The sequence below is a fragment of the Acanthopagrus latus genome, chromosome 6, assembly GCF_904848185.1.
Source record: "Acanthopagrus latus isolate v.2019 chromosome 6, fAcaLat1.1, whole genome shotgun sequence".
NCBI classification, from domain to species: domain Eukaryota; kingdom Metazoa; phylum Chordata; class Actinopteri; order Spariformes; family Sparidae; genus Acanthopagrus; species Acanthopagrus latus.
This window is the reverse complement of record NC_051044.1, coordinates 2,507,407-2,523,775: the sequence shown is the minus strand read 5'-3', so window position 1 is coordinate 2,523,775 and position 16,369 is coordinate 2,507,407. Positions and strand designations below refer to the sequence as shown.

The following is a 16,369-nucleotide window of genomic DNA, read 5'->3' as shown; positions in this document are numbered from 1 at the left end:
CATCCTGGCAAGATCATTAACAGAGGAAATCAGAAACCCTTTGAGTCAACGGACAAAACCAAAGTGTCTTCTCACAAAGCCTTTGAGGCCTTCAGTAGCTCTGCTGCTCTTCATGAGGATGACGTGAATCATATTTCTGCTATCAGCGTAAATGACCTAATTTGTACACTTTTGTCTTAAAAAAGAAAAACAACACCACCACGTCCACTTTCCCATCCATCACTGAACGCAAAAGCTTTCATCACACAGAAGGATTTTATATTTTCATGATTCCCCGAGACGTCTGCTAACATCTGGGACTCTCAGTGCATGTGTACAAACAAACAAACAAACAAACAACCAAACAAACAAACAGAATTAAGGATAAATTCAAGATATTGTACAACATTTGTTATTGACCTCCATGTACCACAGCAGCACACAGGGGACTGTAGGCTACCTTTGTAAACCAGATGTAATCAACGTACTGTAGATATCAGATAGAAGCAACAATATACTATTCAGTGACAACAGGAGCAGCCGCTCACACACACACACACACACACACACACACACACACACACACACACAATCCGTCTGTCTCTCTTTGTGCTGTTTATACTTGATCTGTTTTGTACGGTTTGTTAAATATGATGTATTTATAGCCGATTGTTTTTTTTTTTAAGTACAACGGTAGGATAGCAATTTTTTTAAAAGAAGTTAGAAAAAAATGAAGAGTTATTACCACTCCCAGTGATAAATTGGTCATCGGTCATTGTTCGCCCGTAGAAACATGAGTTTTGATCGCAGGACTAGCTGGCACGCAGTGTGAGGAGTTTTGAGGAGGACAACCACATCGCCAGGATAAATGTTCGCAATATATGTTCCTGCAAACCACAGATATGTTGCAGTGTTAGGGTTCAGTTTTCAGTTTCACGTTGTGACATCCCTGTGCTTATGATCGGGTTTCTTTCAGGCACAAAACCACTCTGGTAGTGTTGGGAAAAGATCATGTTTGGCTTCAAATGCTTATTTTTGTCGTCACAAACACATCTGACAACTTCTCCGAGGTCTCCTTAAGATGATCCAGCAGTGTGATACTTACACATGTTGGAACGGCATCTCAAACTACGATCTCTGGCTTGGCAGCTCTCTCGCCGAGCTGCAACTCACCACTATCAAAGCCGGGTCATAAAAAAACGCAAAGTGAACTTCATATGAAACTCCGTGCAATTGTCAATATTTTAAGTGCGACATTCACAAATGTGAACGTCTGAGCGTTTTACAGAAACATTAACTGCTAACATTTTACTCCGGGCGAAGAGGAAAGTGGTTTAGATTTTTTCAAAAAGGGACGTTAAGAAGTTTGAAGCTTCTCTGTTGACTGAAGCTGCGGTCTGATGAAGACAATGTGATGAATCGACCGTTCAGGAATCAAATTTGTTTCTTGGCTCTGCACTTTCTTGAATTTGTCCCACAGCGCTCTCCTGGAATGGCTCAAATCGACCCCTCTGTCTATCTTCACATGAGGTTATATCGTCGGTCACATGGAGGGAGAGTGACAGGTGTATGTAGATAAACCACCACATTAGCTCCGGTAGATCGTCTCATTCTTGTAGTTTTGTATAAAAGAACAACACAAATGTATGCCCCTTTATATTTGAAAGCCTGTATTTTTTTTGTATATTTTCAAACATTTACCTTTTTGTACTTTTCTGATGAATCCCTGTATTACAGCACAGAAGGCAATAAAAGACTGAACTTTTCACCCCCGACTGTTGTGTTGTTTTACGTTTCAGGATGACAAAAGCAGAAAACTGGATGTACAAACGTATCATCGCCCAATCCAAACACTAACAACAAAACATCGTGTTTCATGATGTAATCTAAAACTATCTGGATACTATCTGAAGGCTGTAATACCCAGCCAAGTGTGAAAGATCAACTTTAACTTCTCAAAGGAAGAAAGAAATTGGCATTATGTGTAAAAAAATACATATTTTTTTGTTTGTTTTATTATGTCATAAACAGTGTAAATATTAAATTAAAAACTACCTCCATAAGTGGAGGCAGCTGTGTGAACACATGATGTCAGAGGAAAAATGACACTTGTTGACTAGTACTGTACATTAATAAACACTCAAAAATGTCCTTATATTTGCTTATAATTACAGTTATTAAGATTTATTCAAAGGGTTTTAATACTGCTTATTAATACTAAAACTGACTTTTTTCAACAAAACTATATTTTTAGGTAATGGCAATTTATTGCACTAACTTTCAAAGGGCCTCTAGATTATTATCATCATTATCATTAGTATTGTTTTTGTTGTTGTCACTACATGTACAAGTGTGTGTGTTTATATATATATATATATATATATATATATATATATATATATATATATATATATATATATATATATATATATATATATTGTTTTTTTAAGGAACACTGATCTTTTTTTTTCTTTCTTTTTTTTATTAGCACTGCTGTAGGCAGGACTGTGACGTCACTCCGCTCCGCTCATATCCGCCTCTTATTTTTACTTTCACTTTGCAGCACGATGGCGCAGCTCGTTTCTCCCTGTAAAGGTAAACGACATATTTACACCGTTGTACACTTTGAAAACTGTGTGTTCATCTTGTTAGTGTTAACTTCTGTTGGCTTGTTGCAGTGGAACTTCTCTGTCGCTCGCTTCTTAACAGCTTTGAACAGTTAATGAGACTGAAACTCTACCAGCGGCTCTTCGCCATTTTATATGTGAGAGTAGTAAACGGTAGTTACAGTCAGTCGGTTATTCTGTCGGTTATTCTGTGATTCTGTGCAGCAGCTCTGACTGACGGCTGAAGGCAGCCGGTGAACGTCCATCATCATGCAGTATGTACACTACAGGCCTGATGTGGACACTGTGGAGGAGTTGCAGCTTTGTAAAGCTCAACATGTTCATAACTCAGAGCTCAACGGTTAAATTACTTTCGGTTCTGATCAGTAATCACATAATGATTAACAGCTGCAGGCGATAACGACGTGGAGAAGGCTAATCAAGATCAAAGTTTCAATGTTTTACTGAGAGTTTAGATCAGGTATTATATGGATTTATATTCTGGATCATCTTATTCTGGAAAGTAGAGCTACTTTTACTAAAATGCTTGAGCCTAGTGAAGTACTTTCAGCTATTCTTACTCTCTATAAAAGGAGACGTTTTACTGATAAGTGTTACAGTTACTTCTGATACTGAAACCAGATGAAATTTATTTTTAGCTTAAGTTTACTTTTATGTAGGATGTTGAATGTTGGACTTTGACTTTACTTTCACTCCAGTAAAGCTGACTGATGATTCATCATTTATTTTTCAACTTTTAAATTGACCATCAACTATTTTGAGTTTGAAGAAAAAAGACAATATTTTCTGATTTCTTTGGATTGTGGACAAAACAAGACATTTAGAAGTCATCCTGAGCCTCAAGAAACACTGACCAACAGTTTAACAGTTTGTGTTGAAGGGGTCAGTCTGTATAATGACATCATAGTAAATGTTGCCAGACATTCATGTTTTTTTTAAATATTAATTTGAATACCCAGGATAAAGAATCTGGTCGTTAATAAAAATGTACATTGTGAGAATGTTTTGCCTGACAGCAGACGGTAAACTTGACCACCAGGTCACAGCAGCCACATCAACAACAGCCAGGAGATGAAGAGGGAGAAAAATCTCCCAGACTCCCTCATAAAATCACTACATTTTGGGAGCTGTTGATTTAAGAGACGCTTTCTAAACTTTGTGAAACGCAGTCAGTGACAAATTCTTAATTATTTGGTTGTTCTCGTAAATTCAGCATTAGTTACAGCCTCGTTTTAAGTTTAATTCCTGCATCCATGCAAACAACTCGTTAATAAATTGAGAAAATGATTGTTAGCTGCAGCCATATTTTTCACATATTTTTGCATATTCAGCTTACTGCATTGCACTGATTTAAATAAATTATCTCAACTGTCCATCTGAGTGCACTAATTAGAAAAATACCAATTAAACAGGGTCTAGTGAACAAATAAATGTAGTGGAGAGGAATTATTAAGTAGCTATTAAGTAGCAGAAAACGGAAATATGCAAGTAAAGTACCTCAAAACTACTTAAGAACAGCACTTAAGTTCATTGTACTTTGGATTATTTCATCCCTAAAAAATAGTGTGTTTATGAAAGATGCTTTTATTGTCATTGATGGGATTTGATTTAATGTTATCACAGTGGCATCTAATCTCAGCTGCTGGTGTGAAATAAACAGCTGTAGCTTGTTGCATCAGGTCACACTCACATGATCTCACCTCAGTTACTGCTGCTGTGCCACTGAGTGGAAACAGTCCTCCATGCATAGTGTGTGTGCTGCTCTCCACTTCACTGCAGCTTCATGACGCCATCTAGTGGATTGATTGTGAAGAACAGCAGCTGGAGGCAGCTTCCTCTGCTTCCTCACACTGACCTGAAACAGACAATAACTGCCAATAACTGGAGGAGCAGCTGACATAAAGGAGAAATTATGATGATCTCAGTTGATGATGAAATGTTTGTGTCTCCTCTCCAGATTAAAGTGTGTGAGCTGATGCAGGTCTGAGATCAGCAACATGGATCAGAGTGAGGAGAGAGAGGAGGAAGAGAAGGTGGAGCACACCAGAGCTCAGAGGTGAGATGAGGGTCTCCAACTGTCTACGACTCTTTTCCATGTCAGAGCTCAGAACTTAAAGCACTCCATCATCAGTATTCACAGTCAAAGCTCGGTGTGTGTTGTGTTAAAAGTGCTTTATACAAGAAACTTTACCAAACTTACTGTACGAACACATGTTTATATTCTCACATCTGAGAGCTGCCAAGCACTTCATGACCATGTGTTTTAAGAAGAGCTATTGAAATAAAGCTGGACTTCATTAACCTACACACATTTATATTTTCAAAGCTTCGTGTTTGAGGGAAGTTTGACTTCATCTATGTCTTACAGGATCGATGAGGGACCAGATTCAGCTAAAATTGAACCTGAAGCTGAATCTGAGCCTGAGCCGAGCCTTGTGTCCTTTAAGAGTGACTGGTCCACTGATCGTGAGATCTACTTTAAACGAGGCCAAAAATTCTCTGCTCCAAAGAGGTAAACTGCTCTAGATTAGTTTCTTTAAACCAGTGTGTTTACTTTCACCAGTTTTCCTCATACTATAGGGAAGACTTTTGGCAGATCTCCTTCTCTGTTCGATAGCTGATGGTCTTCCTCTTTGTTTAACAGAATCTATGAGGGACCAGATTCTGCTAAAGTTGAACCTGAAGCTGAGCCTGAACCCAGCTGTGTGTCCGTAAAGAGTGACTGGTCAACAGATCGTGATATCTATTTTAAACAAGGACAACAATCCTCTGCTGCAAAGAGGTAAGCTGCTGATAAAATAAAAAATATAGATTTTTTTTTTAGTTATCAATCCAGATACATTAAAAGCTTTTGTTTATTTTGAGCTTTGTTCTTCTTGCCTTATTCTCAAATCTGAAAGCTCAGTTTAACCAGTTGTTCTGGGTGCAGTTCAGATTAAAACCTGTTTTTGTGTTTATATCAGGAGGAAGATGAAAACACCTGAATCCAGCAGTGTGTCCTTAAAGAGTGACTGGTCCACTGATCGTGATATCTACTTTAAACGAGAACAAAAATCCTCTGTCGAAAAGAGGTAAGATGCTTATGAATTAAAAAATATTACTGATATGTTTTTAATTCAGATACGTTTTTTAAAACCTGATTGTGTATTTTAAGCATTGTTCTTCTTCCCTTATTGTCTTAAAAATGTAAATGTTTGATTGTCTCAGGTGTTATGCATTAAAGGGAAACCAACATTAGCCACATCACAAATAGGTGTGAACGTGGTGATGATAAAGTGCTCGGCATCTTCATGTCAAAAGTTCAACATCTGGGAGACAAAGTCCATGAACTCTGACAGTGTGTGAGCACCAAGCATCGATGTTATCAACACAGAGTCCACTTGTTTTTGTCCAGCTTCAGTCTTGTGCTCTGTCAGGTCAGAACACGGTCCGCCTGTCATGCGAAACATCAGATGTTGTGGTTGAGACAGGTCTCTGATTTTGTTTCTGACCCGACATTAGCCAGGAGCAGCATTAAACCAAGCTGGAATAGAAAGCATGGCTCTAGCTCTGACTCGCTTCCTCCCTGGTGCGGTCCGGTTGATCAGGTTGAATGGTGGAAAAATACTTTGCACTCTGATGGTCCCAAAGTCTGCTGCTCTTAATCCATAACACCTGCTTTCATCTTTCTTCACTTGAGAGGAAATTGTGAATGAAAAAAACACAATTCATCTCTTTTTAAAATGTTTTTGGCTTCAGACAAATATCAGCAATTGGAAGCTGCACGGAAATGCAGGCTGGACTGTGGATTCACAGTGGGATCAACATGATGACCAACACATCAGGGAAAATTCTCTGATTGAATGTTGTAATTACTCTTTGGATCTACCTGTGTTGTCTCTGTATGGACAGACATAATGTGAGCTAATTGTTCATGATTCCTCCACAGAGTCGACCAGGAGAGCTCAGAGGTTCCCAGTGGTCATTCTGCCCAGCAGCATCAAACACCCCTGGACTCAGTATTTATGGTCTGTACAACTTTTACATCTATTCATATATTCACACACATCTCCCTGCCACACTTTAAATATTAGTGGATTTAAAGTCTGTTCAACATGAATATAATGTTTAGTTTGATGATTTTAGTTTGACTGTGCTCTTTATATAACGTTCATTTCCAGCTGCTGGAGGAGAACATTGTCATGTATGTGAAGGATGAGCTGAAGAAGATCCAGAAGGTTCTGAGTCCAGATCACCCAGAGAGCTTAGAGAGCCAGATGGAGGATGAGGAGGTGCTGGATGGCAGAGAGGAAGAACAGAGGAGGAGCAGCAGAGAGGCCTTCTTGAAGATCACAATGCACTTCCTGAGGAAAATGAAGCAGGAGGAGCTGGCTGACTGTCTGCAGAGCAGTAAGAGGATTTTTTCAAATATTTAACAAGCTGGATGAATGTGGCATTTTTAGGAAAAATATGTTTATGTATACATTCTTTATAGGAATTAAATTGTCATACTTTCTTTATCAGTCACTTATTGATTTTCTGTGTCCATGTGTTCATCCAGAAAGTCATGTTGGCGCTTGTCAGAGTAAACTCAAAAGTACCCTGAAGCGGAAGTTCCACAAATTTTTTGAGGGGATCACTAAAGCAGGACAACAAACCAGTCTGAGCCAGATCTACACAGAGCTCTACCTCACAGCAGGAGGAACTGGAGAGGTGAACGCTGAACATGAAGTCAGAGAGATTGAAACAGCATCCAGGAAAACTGCCACACCGGAAACAACAATCAAACAAGAAGACATCTTCAAACCCTCATCTGAAAGTCATCAGCCAATCAGAACAGTGATCACAAAAGGAGTTGCTGGCATCGGGAAAACGGTCTTAATACATAAGTTCATTCTGGACTGGGCTGAAGGCAAAGCCAACCAAGACATAGAATTCATATTTTTATTCACCTTCAGGGAGTTGAATGTTCTGAAAAACAAAAAGTTCAGTTTGGTGGAACTCATTCATCATTACGTCACTGAAACCAAACATGCAGGAATCACACAGTTTGAAGAGTTGCAGGTTTTGTTTATCTTACACGGTCTGGATGAGTGTCGAATTCCTCTGGACTTCCATAAGAATGAGATCCTGACTGATGCTACGAAGCGCACCTCAGTAGCTGTTCTGCTGACAAACCTCATCAGAGGGAAACTGCTTCCCTCTGCTCGCCTCTGGATAACCACACGACCTGCAGCAGCCAATCAGATCCCTCCTGAGTATGTTGACATGGTGACAGAGGTCAGAGGGTTCACCGATCAACAGAAGGAGGAGTACTTCAGGAAGAGATTCAGAGATGAAGAGCAGGCCAGCAGAATCATCTCCCACATCAAGTCATCACAAAGCCTGCATGTCATGTGCCACATCCCAGTGTTCTGCTGGATCACTGCTACAGTTCTGGAGGATGTGTTGAAGACCAGAGAGGGAGGAGAGCTGCCCAAGACCCTGACTGACATGTACATCCACTTCCTGGTGGTTCAGTCCAAACGGAATACCGTCAAGTATGATGGAAAAGCTGAGACAGATTCACACTGGACTCCACAGAACAAGAAGATAGCTGTGTCACTTGGAAAACTGGCCTTTGAGCAGCTGAAGAAAGGAAACCTGATCTTCTATGAATCAGACCTGAAAGACTGTGAAATCGATATCAAAGCTGCCTCATGGTACTCAGGAGTGTTCACACAGATCTTTAAAGAAGAGAGAGGCCTGTACCATGACACAGTGTTCTGCTTCGTCCATGTGAGTTTTCAAGAGTTTCTGGCAGCTCTTTATGTCCATCTCAAATTCGTCAACTCTGGTGACAATAAGCTGTCAGAAGAAATACCAACTAATGAACCTGCGACACATTTCTACCAGAATGCTGTGAACAAGGCCTTACAGAGTCCAAATGGACACCTGGACTTGTTCCTCCGCTTCCTCCTGGGTCTTTCACTGAAGACCAATCAGACTCTGCTGCGAGGCCTGCTGACAGAGACAGAAGATAGCTCAAAAGCCAATCAGGTAACAGTTGAGTACATCAAGAAGAAGCTGGAAGAGGCTCCGTCTGCAGAGCAGGGCATCAATCTGTTCCACTGTCTGAATGAACTGAGTGATCGATCTCTAGTGGAGCAGATCCAACAGTACCTGAGTTCAGGAAGTCTCTACAGATATTATCTCTCTCCTGCTCAGTGGTCAGCTCTGGTCTTCATCCTGCTGTCATCAGAGAAAGATCTGGATGAGTTCAACCTGAAGAAATACTCGGCTTCGGAGGAGGCTCTTCTGAAGCTCCTGCCAGTGGTCAAAGCCTCCAAGAAAGCTCTGTAAGTAGGGTATTTCAAAATAAATAAGTGATCTGCTTTCTTTTAACAGGAGAGATAATGAAACAACTACTTATTGGTTTCCTTACTCTTGCCTCCTCAGATTGAGTGGTTGTAACCTCTCAAAGAAAAGTTTTCAAGCTCTGTCCTCAGTTGTTGGCTCCAAGTCCTCTCGACTGAGAGAGTTGGACCTGAGCAACAACAACCTGCAGGAATCAGGACTGGACCTGCTGTTTGCTGCAGCAGAGAATCCACATTGTACACTGGAAACGCTCAGGTCAGATTAAGTCACAGTTTGTCTTCAGTTATCAAATTAATTCCAAAAATGTTAACCTCCATAAAACAGCCTCAATATTTCACAGGACAGAAATATTTTTGTTCTTATTCATATTTACAGATACGGCACAACATGTGAACTGTGGCTGAGATCGAGAATCTCATTTTTGTTTTGTTAACATTTGACTTATATTGCTGGATTGGGCTGTTTATATCAGATGTAGGAATGATCAAATGTCATGCCTTCAACTTGTTTGGGGTAAAGCTTGAAGGATTTGAACATGTGTTGAGAAGAGATTATATGTGCTAGAGAAAGACCCAACATGTTCAATGTGTGTCATGTGTCTTCTTGTTCGTTATTCCCTCTTTAGACTGACTGGCTGTAACCTCTCAGAGAGAAGCAGTGATGTCCTGAACTCAGTTCTCAGCTCCAAGTCCTGCAGTCTAAGAAAGCTGGACCTGAGCAACAATGACCTGCAGGATTCGGGAGTGAAGCGTCTGTCAGCTGGACTGAAGAGTCCACATTGTAAAATGAAAACACTCAGGTCAGATCAGCGTACAGTCTGCTAGACTTATTTAGATATTTCTCCAAAATTTCAGCTCCATTTGATAACTTTTATCTTTTCTCCTGTAAGGATTCAAAATTTTATTCTAGAAAAAATATTTTATTTTCCTGGTGTAGATTGTTCTATTTCAGATTCAATCTGGCTGACATTGAAAATCTAATTTATGTTGTAATATCATGTGACTTTTATCAGTGGACGACTTCTTTATCCTGATTAAATCAAAGTCATTTTCACGTTTCCAACAGCCCAGAATAAAATGCCAAGGATTGTACCTGAAGTCCACTTCACATAAAGTCCAGACTCGTCTTTTTAAAATGTTCTGTGTCTTTTCTTTTTCTTTTTTCAGGCTGAGTCTATGTAACCTGTCCAAGGGAAGCTGTGAAGTTTTGTCCTCAGCTCTCAGTTCCCAGTCCTCTAGTCTGAGAGAGCTGGACCTGAGTAACAACGACCTGCAGGATTCTGGAGTGAAGCAGCTGTCTGCTGGGCTAAAGAGTCCACACCTTAAACTGGAAACTCTCAGGTCAGTATCGATTAACCCATTCAAATGATGACCATTACGAATCATTTATAAACAGCTAACCTGTGCAGGCTTTTATCTGCTTTTATGATTGATGTCAAATTACATTACTGAACTTTGGCAGTAGTTTATAGACTACTAGATTGTTTTTCCATTTTCTCTTCTTATTGCATTTGACACAATAATATTTTATTCATCATATGTTTCTCTGTTGCATTTTGGAAATGTCAATCAATGTGGATCACTTTCCCCTAGTAAGTCATTTTGAAAGTAAAACATGATGCAACGCAAAATAATGAATTGTAACATCTATAATTACCTATACTTGCGTTTTCCACTTAGCCTATACTGAGACAGAGTGTTTGTTTTGGGATGAAAGATTTATTATGACTTGAAGACAGAGCCAGTCAGAGATTGACCTGAATTTAGACACAGACACACTCTGTGTATTTTACAGCCAATGCGCAGTCAATAATCAATCAGTAATCCTGTGGTCAAAGGCTTCAATGGTGGTGAACACAACATTAAACAACCACCGTTGCTGAATAAAATCTGACATGATTCAGATATGATTCTGACCAATGTAACACACTGTTATCTTGAATAAACTTGTGGATTTCTCAGGTTTGAACATTGCTGTAAACATTTGGCATAATAAAAAGGACACAACTCAACAAAATATGAGAAAGATATCACAAAAGTGACATATAGCCCAGAGATGATCTGACCTATGTTGTTTTGTGTCCCTGCAGGCTGTCTGGGTGTCTGATCACAGAGGAAGGCTGTTCTTCTCTGGCCTCAGTTCTTAGCTCCAGTGCTTCTCATCTGAAACATCTGGACCTGAGTTACAATCATCCAGGGGACCCTGGAGTGAAGCAGCTCTCTACTTGGCTGGAGGATCCAAACATTCTCAGGTATGAAGAGGCCAGCTGCAGCCCCAGACAATCAGTCTGATAGAGAAATGTTTGTGTCAATGCTGGTGACAGATAACCTAACATCTGGAAAGGCATCTATGGAAACCGTTTGATAAATCAACACTCATCAAAGCCAGTCGAGAGAAGAGTGAAGACATGCTTTCCCTCGAGAAATGCCTCATGTATCCTTCTTTTCTTTTTGTTCAATTAAATAAACTTTCCAGTTCTGATAAAACTGATGCTATAGCAACTATGCTAACATCCTCAGAAGCCACCATTGCAGTTTTCCAACAGTCATGTCTCGTTTGTTGTCGCACCAAAACCATGCTTTTAGCTGCCAGCTGGTTCTCAAAGGATGTTAATTGGTTGATCCACTCTGGTTCTGCCAAGGCACATAGTCTGAATCCTGGTGACATGGATTTTGAGATCACATGATCTACTGCTGGTTCCTCTGTGGCTTTTTAAGGCTCTGTTGTCAGTGTGCAAAGCTTATAGGATGACATGTGACCAACAGATTCTGCTTTAGTCATTTGTCACTGTTTTAAGTCAGTTGTCAAAAAATATTTGATGATTAGTGTGGCTCATCAATATCATCAGGAAATGATTCCAAAAAATACAAAATATCATAAAAATGCCAAAATACACTATGAATAAGGGATTCGTGTCCATGTTTGTAAGCTGAGAGAAGATGTGCTGCTCTGACCCCCACATTCCTTCTTTTAGTGTGGAGCCTGCTGGAGAACAGTGGTTGAGACCAGGTCTGAGGAAGTGTAAGTGTGTTTTCAATTTAATTCTTGAAAAAGCAAAGCACACATTCAACTTTCTTCAAACTGTGACATCACTCATTCAAATCTCTGATGTCAGGAATCATCATCAAACTGTCAATAAATGAACAGATAATGATCAATAACTGCTGCTCTATTGTGACTTGTTCTCCCCATCAGATTCCTGTGAACTCACAGTCGACACAAATACTGTACACAAACAGATCCAACTGTCTGACAACAACAGGAAGATGACATATGTGGAGGAGGATCAGTCATATCCCGATCATCCAGAAAGATTCGACTACTGCAGCCAGTTGCTGTGTAGCAATGGTCTGACCGGTCGCTGTTACTGGGAGGTCGAGTGGAAAGGAGGAGCTTTTATATCTGTGTCCTACAGAGGAGTGGGAAGGAGAGGAAACATCGCTGACTGCAGGTTTGGAGAGAATAATCAGTCCTGGAGTCTGACCTGCTCTGACAGTTCCTACACCGTCTGTCACAATAGCAGGAGGATATCGGTCTCCTCCTCCTCCTCCTCCTCACCCCCGGCCCCCGTCTACAACAGAGTGGCAGTGTATGTAGACTATCCTGCTGGCATTCTGTCCTTCTATAAAGTCTCCTCTAACAAACTGGTCCGCCTCTACACCTTTAACACCACTTTCACTGAACCTCTTCATCCCGGGTTTGGGTTTGGGTTCTGGTCCAGGATTGGGTCTTCAGTGTCTATGTGTTCTCAGGAGGATGGAGAGTCTCCTCTTGTTTGAGAAAAAGTCACAGAATCACACAAAGCTCATGTTAGCTTCGTTCAAGATCCAAAATTGACTATTGCCACGAACAGTGAAAATCTATCTTGGTGAATACAGCTAATGATTGGTGGGTTGCTCTATTAGACTTTCTCCGCTACAAACCTTCCTCACTAAAATACATAGTTTGATAAATCAAGTTTTGTTTGTCTACCATCGCTACAGACAACTAGCTAGCTCAGTGTTTCACTCCTAACGTTTAACCAGAGTAAGTAGTAGGGCTCATTCAAAGTACATCAAAATCTTATTGTGATTTCAGACAATAAATCATCTTACGTTTTGGATATCCAAAATATCATGATATGGCATAATTGTTTTTTTTCCTGGTTTTAAAATCTGAAAAGTTACCACACTGCTCTACTTGTTCTAACATTTGTCTTTACCCATTTAATCATCATATCCACATTACCGATATTCTGTTAAAGTACTAATAGTCATCCCCACAATATTGTCACAATATCGATAGAGGTATCTGGTAAAACATATTCTGATATTTTATTTTGTCGCCAGTCTGAGCAAAGTGATTTTGGGGAGATTTAAAAATATTGTGACAATATTTTAGGGTCATTTCACTGAGCCACACTAAGTAGTGTTTCATGCAACTCTGCTGAATAATGCAGGACGCCTTAGTAACATTCCATGAACAGGGACTTTTGATTTCTGTTCTGCAACAGTGAACACAACACAGCCTTTTAGTCCTGATTATGCTTATGTAGTCACACTACAGCTGACAGAAGTAACTACCCCTTATAGCAAAACAATCCTCTGTGATTGAATCAAGAGTATATAGACACATACATGTATACACGGATATACAGTATATACATGCATACATATATTCATACATATATCCATATATACATACACATTTATACGTCTTTAAGGAGAAGTTTTACCTACACAAAAGCTGAAGGGAGTTAGTGTCTGGTTTTATCATCTATTGCCTTAATTTGTTGCTTCTTTAAATAATCAGTGCTGTGCTGCTGATTTTATTTGTACTGGTTATGTTCTTTGATTTATATTTCGAAATTTTCAGCATACATTCTTATTATCCTATAGCACTTTCCTAAGTCGTGATTTGTACAGTGTATCCTTGTGTTATCGCTGTCTTTCACTTTAAAAAGCATCACCTTTTTCTGTTTTCTTCTATATCAGACAGCATTGTAGTAGCAAAATAATACCTTCTCACATCTACATTCAGTTAGCTTGATTGATATAATTGCAGCTAAGATGCCTCTGCTAACATCACAATTTATATGTAGAAGAATAACAGATGACAGAGGGAGTAACTGCAGCACTCCTCTTTTCATAACAACATCAATGATGATCAGTATTGATCCCTAATAAGTTCTGATCATGTTTGACACATTTCAGTGTAACATACTGTTGCACTGAGTCAGTTTGACCACCGGGGGTCAGTAACTACTCCACATATCAGTCAGTTAAGTCCTGTAACATTCAACTTCTTTTTTTCAGAGCCAGATTTGAAAAGAATGCCAAGGGGCCAACTTTTACTTTTCTATGTATGTCTGACCTGTAAAGCTCATCAACAAAATGTGTTAAAACAATGCAATTCTTTTTTAACAAAGAAATATTACATGTTGCCCACAAGCCACCAGCTGAGTAGGTCTGTACTACAGACTACTGATAACTGTATTTACAGCAGTTTAATAATGTTTGTGTCACATATGGAGTGTAATCATCAGATTACTAGACTGAATGCTGAAATCATTTGTAAATATGTCAGCGTATATATAATATTGTTGACAGTTCTCTGTTTACTGGTCCAGTTTAATATGAAGCACACATGCTGGTATTGGACGTCTGTCGGTTACAAATAATCACAGTCATGTCTAGTAATATTCTGATATTTAATCATTCAGAAACATTTTAATGTGATCTGTGTTAATGACATCATGTAGTTTATGTTTTCACCACCAGAGGGCACGTCACAAAATATGTTCTGTATGAAAAGAGAAGTTAAATCAATTAAATTAAATTAAATAAGTAATTAAAACCACAATGTAAAGGCTGAATTGTAACTAAGCTAATGATGACGGTTTTCATCACTGACTAATCTGCTTATTCTGTTGTATAATCCTGTTGTTTTAGAGTGAGTGTGAACTTTATATTGTTAATCTGCATCACAGGCAAAATGTTTTGTGTGTAATAAACAAGAAGGCGATGTCAGAAAACAGATTTGTCCAAACTGTGTTAAAGGCCAGCTTCAGTCAGGTGGATGAAATATTGTGGGGACACCTTGAAATTATTGAGTCTAAAGAAGTGCAACAGACTTTGTATGTGTATACACACATCGCAGTGAAATACTTTGCCGGACTTTAAATTCCAAAATGATTAAAGACACAACTGAAAAAGTTATTCTTCAAGGACAGGAAAATAATCTGACTTCCTATGGTAGTCTCAATCTGTTGGAGGCTCATATGTTTCTGTACAGCCACTAATCTTCCCACCACTGCTCTCAAACTTCTTGTTTCTGAATTTTGTGCATCTCAAGAAAAAAAAAAACAGATGTGGTGTCCAGCAACATATCAGTGTGGTGCTGTTTAAACCTCTGTGTTCATACATTTAAAAAGTAACATTAAAATATAGTCAGTATAAATGTGTTCCTTAGTGTTTTTGAAAGACAAATATTCAGGAACACAAGAAGACTGACGGATCATGATTATGACCAGCTGTGCAAACCATTACTCTGATTCTGACCACCTCCACTTGTAATGGTCTGACTGATTCAGACACAGTAGGGGCACAGACATGTAAAAGGCTTCGTAGCCCTCCAACATACAGAAGAAATACATAAGGACTGAGACACAAGATGATGAAAGAGAACTCGCAGGTGCTGCTGGTGGTTTTAACACTACAACACACTTTGTAAAATAAAATAGCAAGCTATTATGGAGAGCCTGAGATTCAGGTTCCTGCTATTGTTCAGCTGACAAACTTATCAAACTCATTTTTCTAATGTTACTTTGTATTCACTGTATTTGAATGAAATATTTAAGTGGTCTCTGTAATATGGAAGAAAACTTTTTTTGAGGTTTTTAACAGTTCAGTCATTTTCGAAAATGTCCTTGAGTGAAAATCTCTGTTAAACACCAAGTAAACCTTCATTCACTATTTCAGATGTTTGAGATTAAATTACAAACTACAAAATGGGACCACTCCAGAGACGGTCCATCTCAGGTGCTAGATCTCATCTTTTAATCCATCATTACTCCTCAATTGCATCTAGAGAGTCACTAGTTCAGGAGGACAACGCACATGATTTAAAAAATAAATAAATTAAAAAGCATCAATATAAGCTACTACAAATGGCTAAATAACATCAATGGCTTGATAATCAGATAATTAAAACTAGTCAGTCATTCTCTGTATACAACAATGGCAATCATATTATATACGTACAGGGTTACTAGTATACTGCTTTCATGTACATGTTTCAGTATTTATTTACGCTTTATATCTATTTGAAATTTTCATGTTTTGGCCTTTTCATGGCCTTACTAATAACTGATTACTGTTAATCTGGAGAGATGACAGAAACAGGATGAGAGAGCAGGGGATGACATAAAGCACAGAGCCACAGGTCGG

General features: G+C 39.1%; 1 protein-coding gene and 1 long non-coding RNA gene across 2 annotated transcripts; one reads left to right on the top strand and one right to left on the bottom strand.

The window, feature by feature from the left end:
- Window positions 1–2,454: 2,454 nt before the first annotated feature.
- LOC119021459 lies at window positions 2,455–9,024 on the bottom strand. The gene is made up of 5 exons (XR_005075585.1): window positions 9,010–9,024; window positions 8,748–8,921; window positions 8,503–8,585; window positions 4,307–4,461; window positions 2,455–2,566 (listed from the first exon to the last, which is right to left on the bottom strand). It is a non-coding gene; the product is annotated as an uncharacterized LOC119021459 (long non-coding RNA).
- LOC119021445 (NLR family CARD domain-containing protein 3-like) lies at window positions 2,522–15,449 on the top strand. The gene is made up of 14 exons (XM_037101747.1): window positions 2,522–2,574; window positions 4,564–4,662; window positions 4,975–5,118; window positions 5,251–5,388; window positions 5,570–5,677; window positions 6,535–6,613; window positions 6,767–6,995; window positions 7,147–8,923; window positions 9,024–9,197; window positions 9,568–9,741; window positions 10,109–10,282; window positions 11,032–11,193; window positions 11,917–11,963; window positions 12,138–15,449. Exons 2-14 carry the CDS (start codon window positions 4,604–4,606, stop codon window positions 12,719–12,721), a joined length of 3,849 nt encoding a protein of 1,282 aa, XP_036957642.1. The 5' UTR covers window positions 2,522–2,574; window positions 4,564–4,603; the 3' UTR covers window positions 12,722–15,449.
- Window positions 15,450–16,369: the final 920 nt, after the last annotated feature.

What these genes read in the sequence shown, in the direction of transcription:
- LOC119021445 (XM_037101747.1), top strand. Translation starts at nt 4,604, where the DNA reads ATGGATCAGAGTGAGGAGAGAGAGGAGGAAGAGAAGGTGGAGCACACC. An exon ending in TGTAAAATGAAAACACTCAG is followed by an intron (nt 9,742 to 10,108) that starts GTCAGATCAGCG and finishes TTCTTTTTTCAG; the next exon opens with GCTGAGTCTATGTAACCTGT. An exon ending in GAGACCAGGTCTGAGGAAGT is followed by an intron (nt 11,964 to 12,137) that starts GTAAGTGTGTTT and finishes TCTCCCCATCAG; the next exon opens with ATTCCTGTGAACTCACAGTC.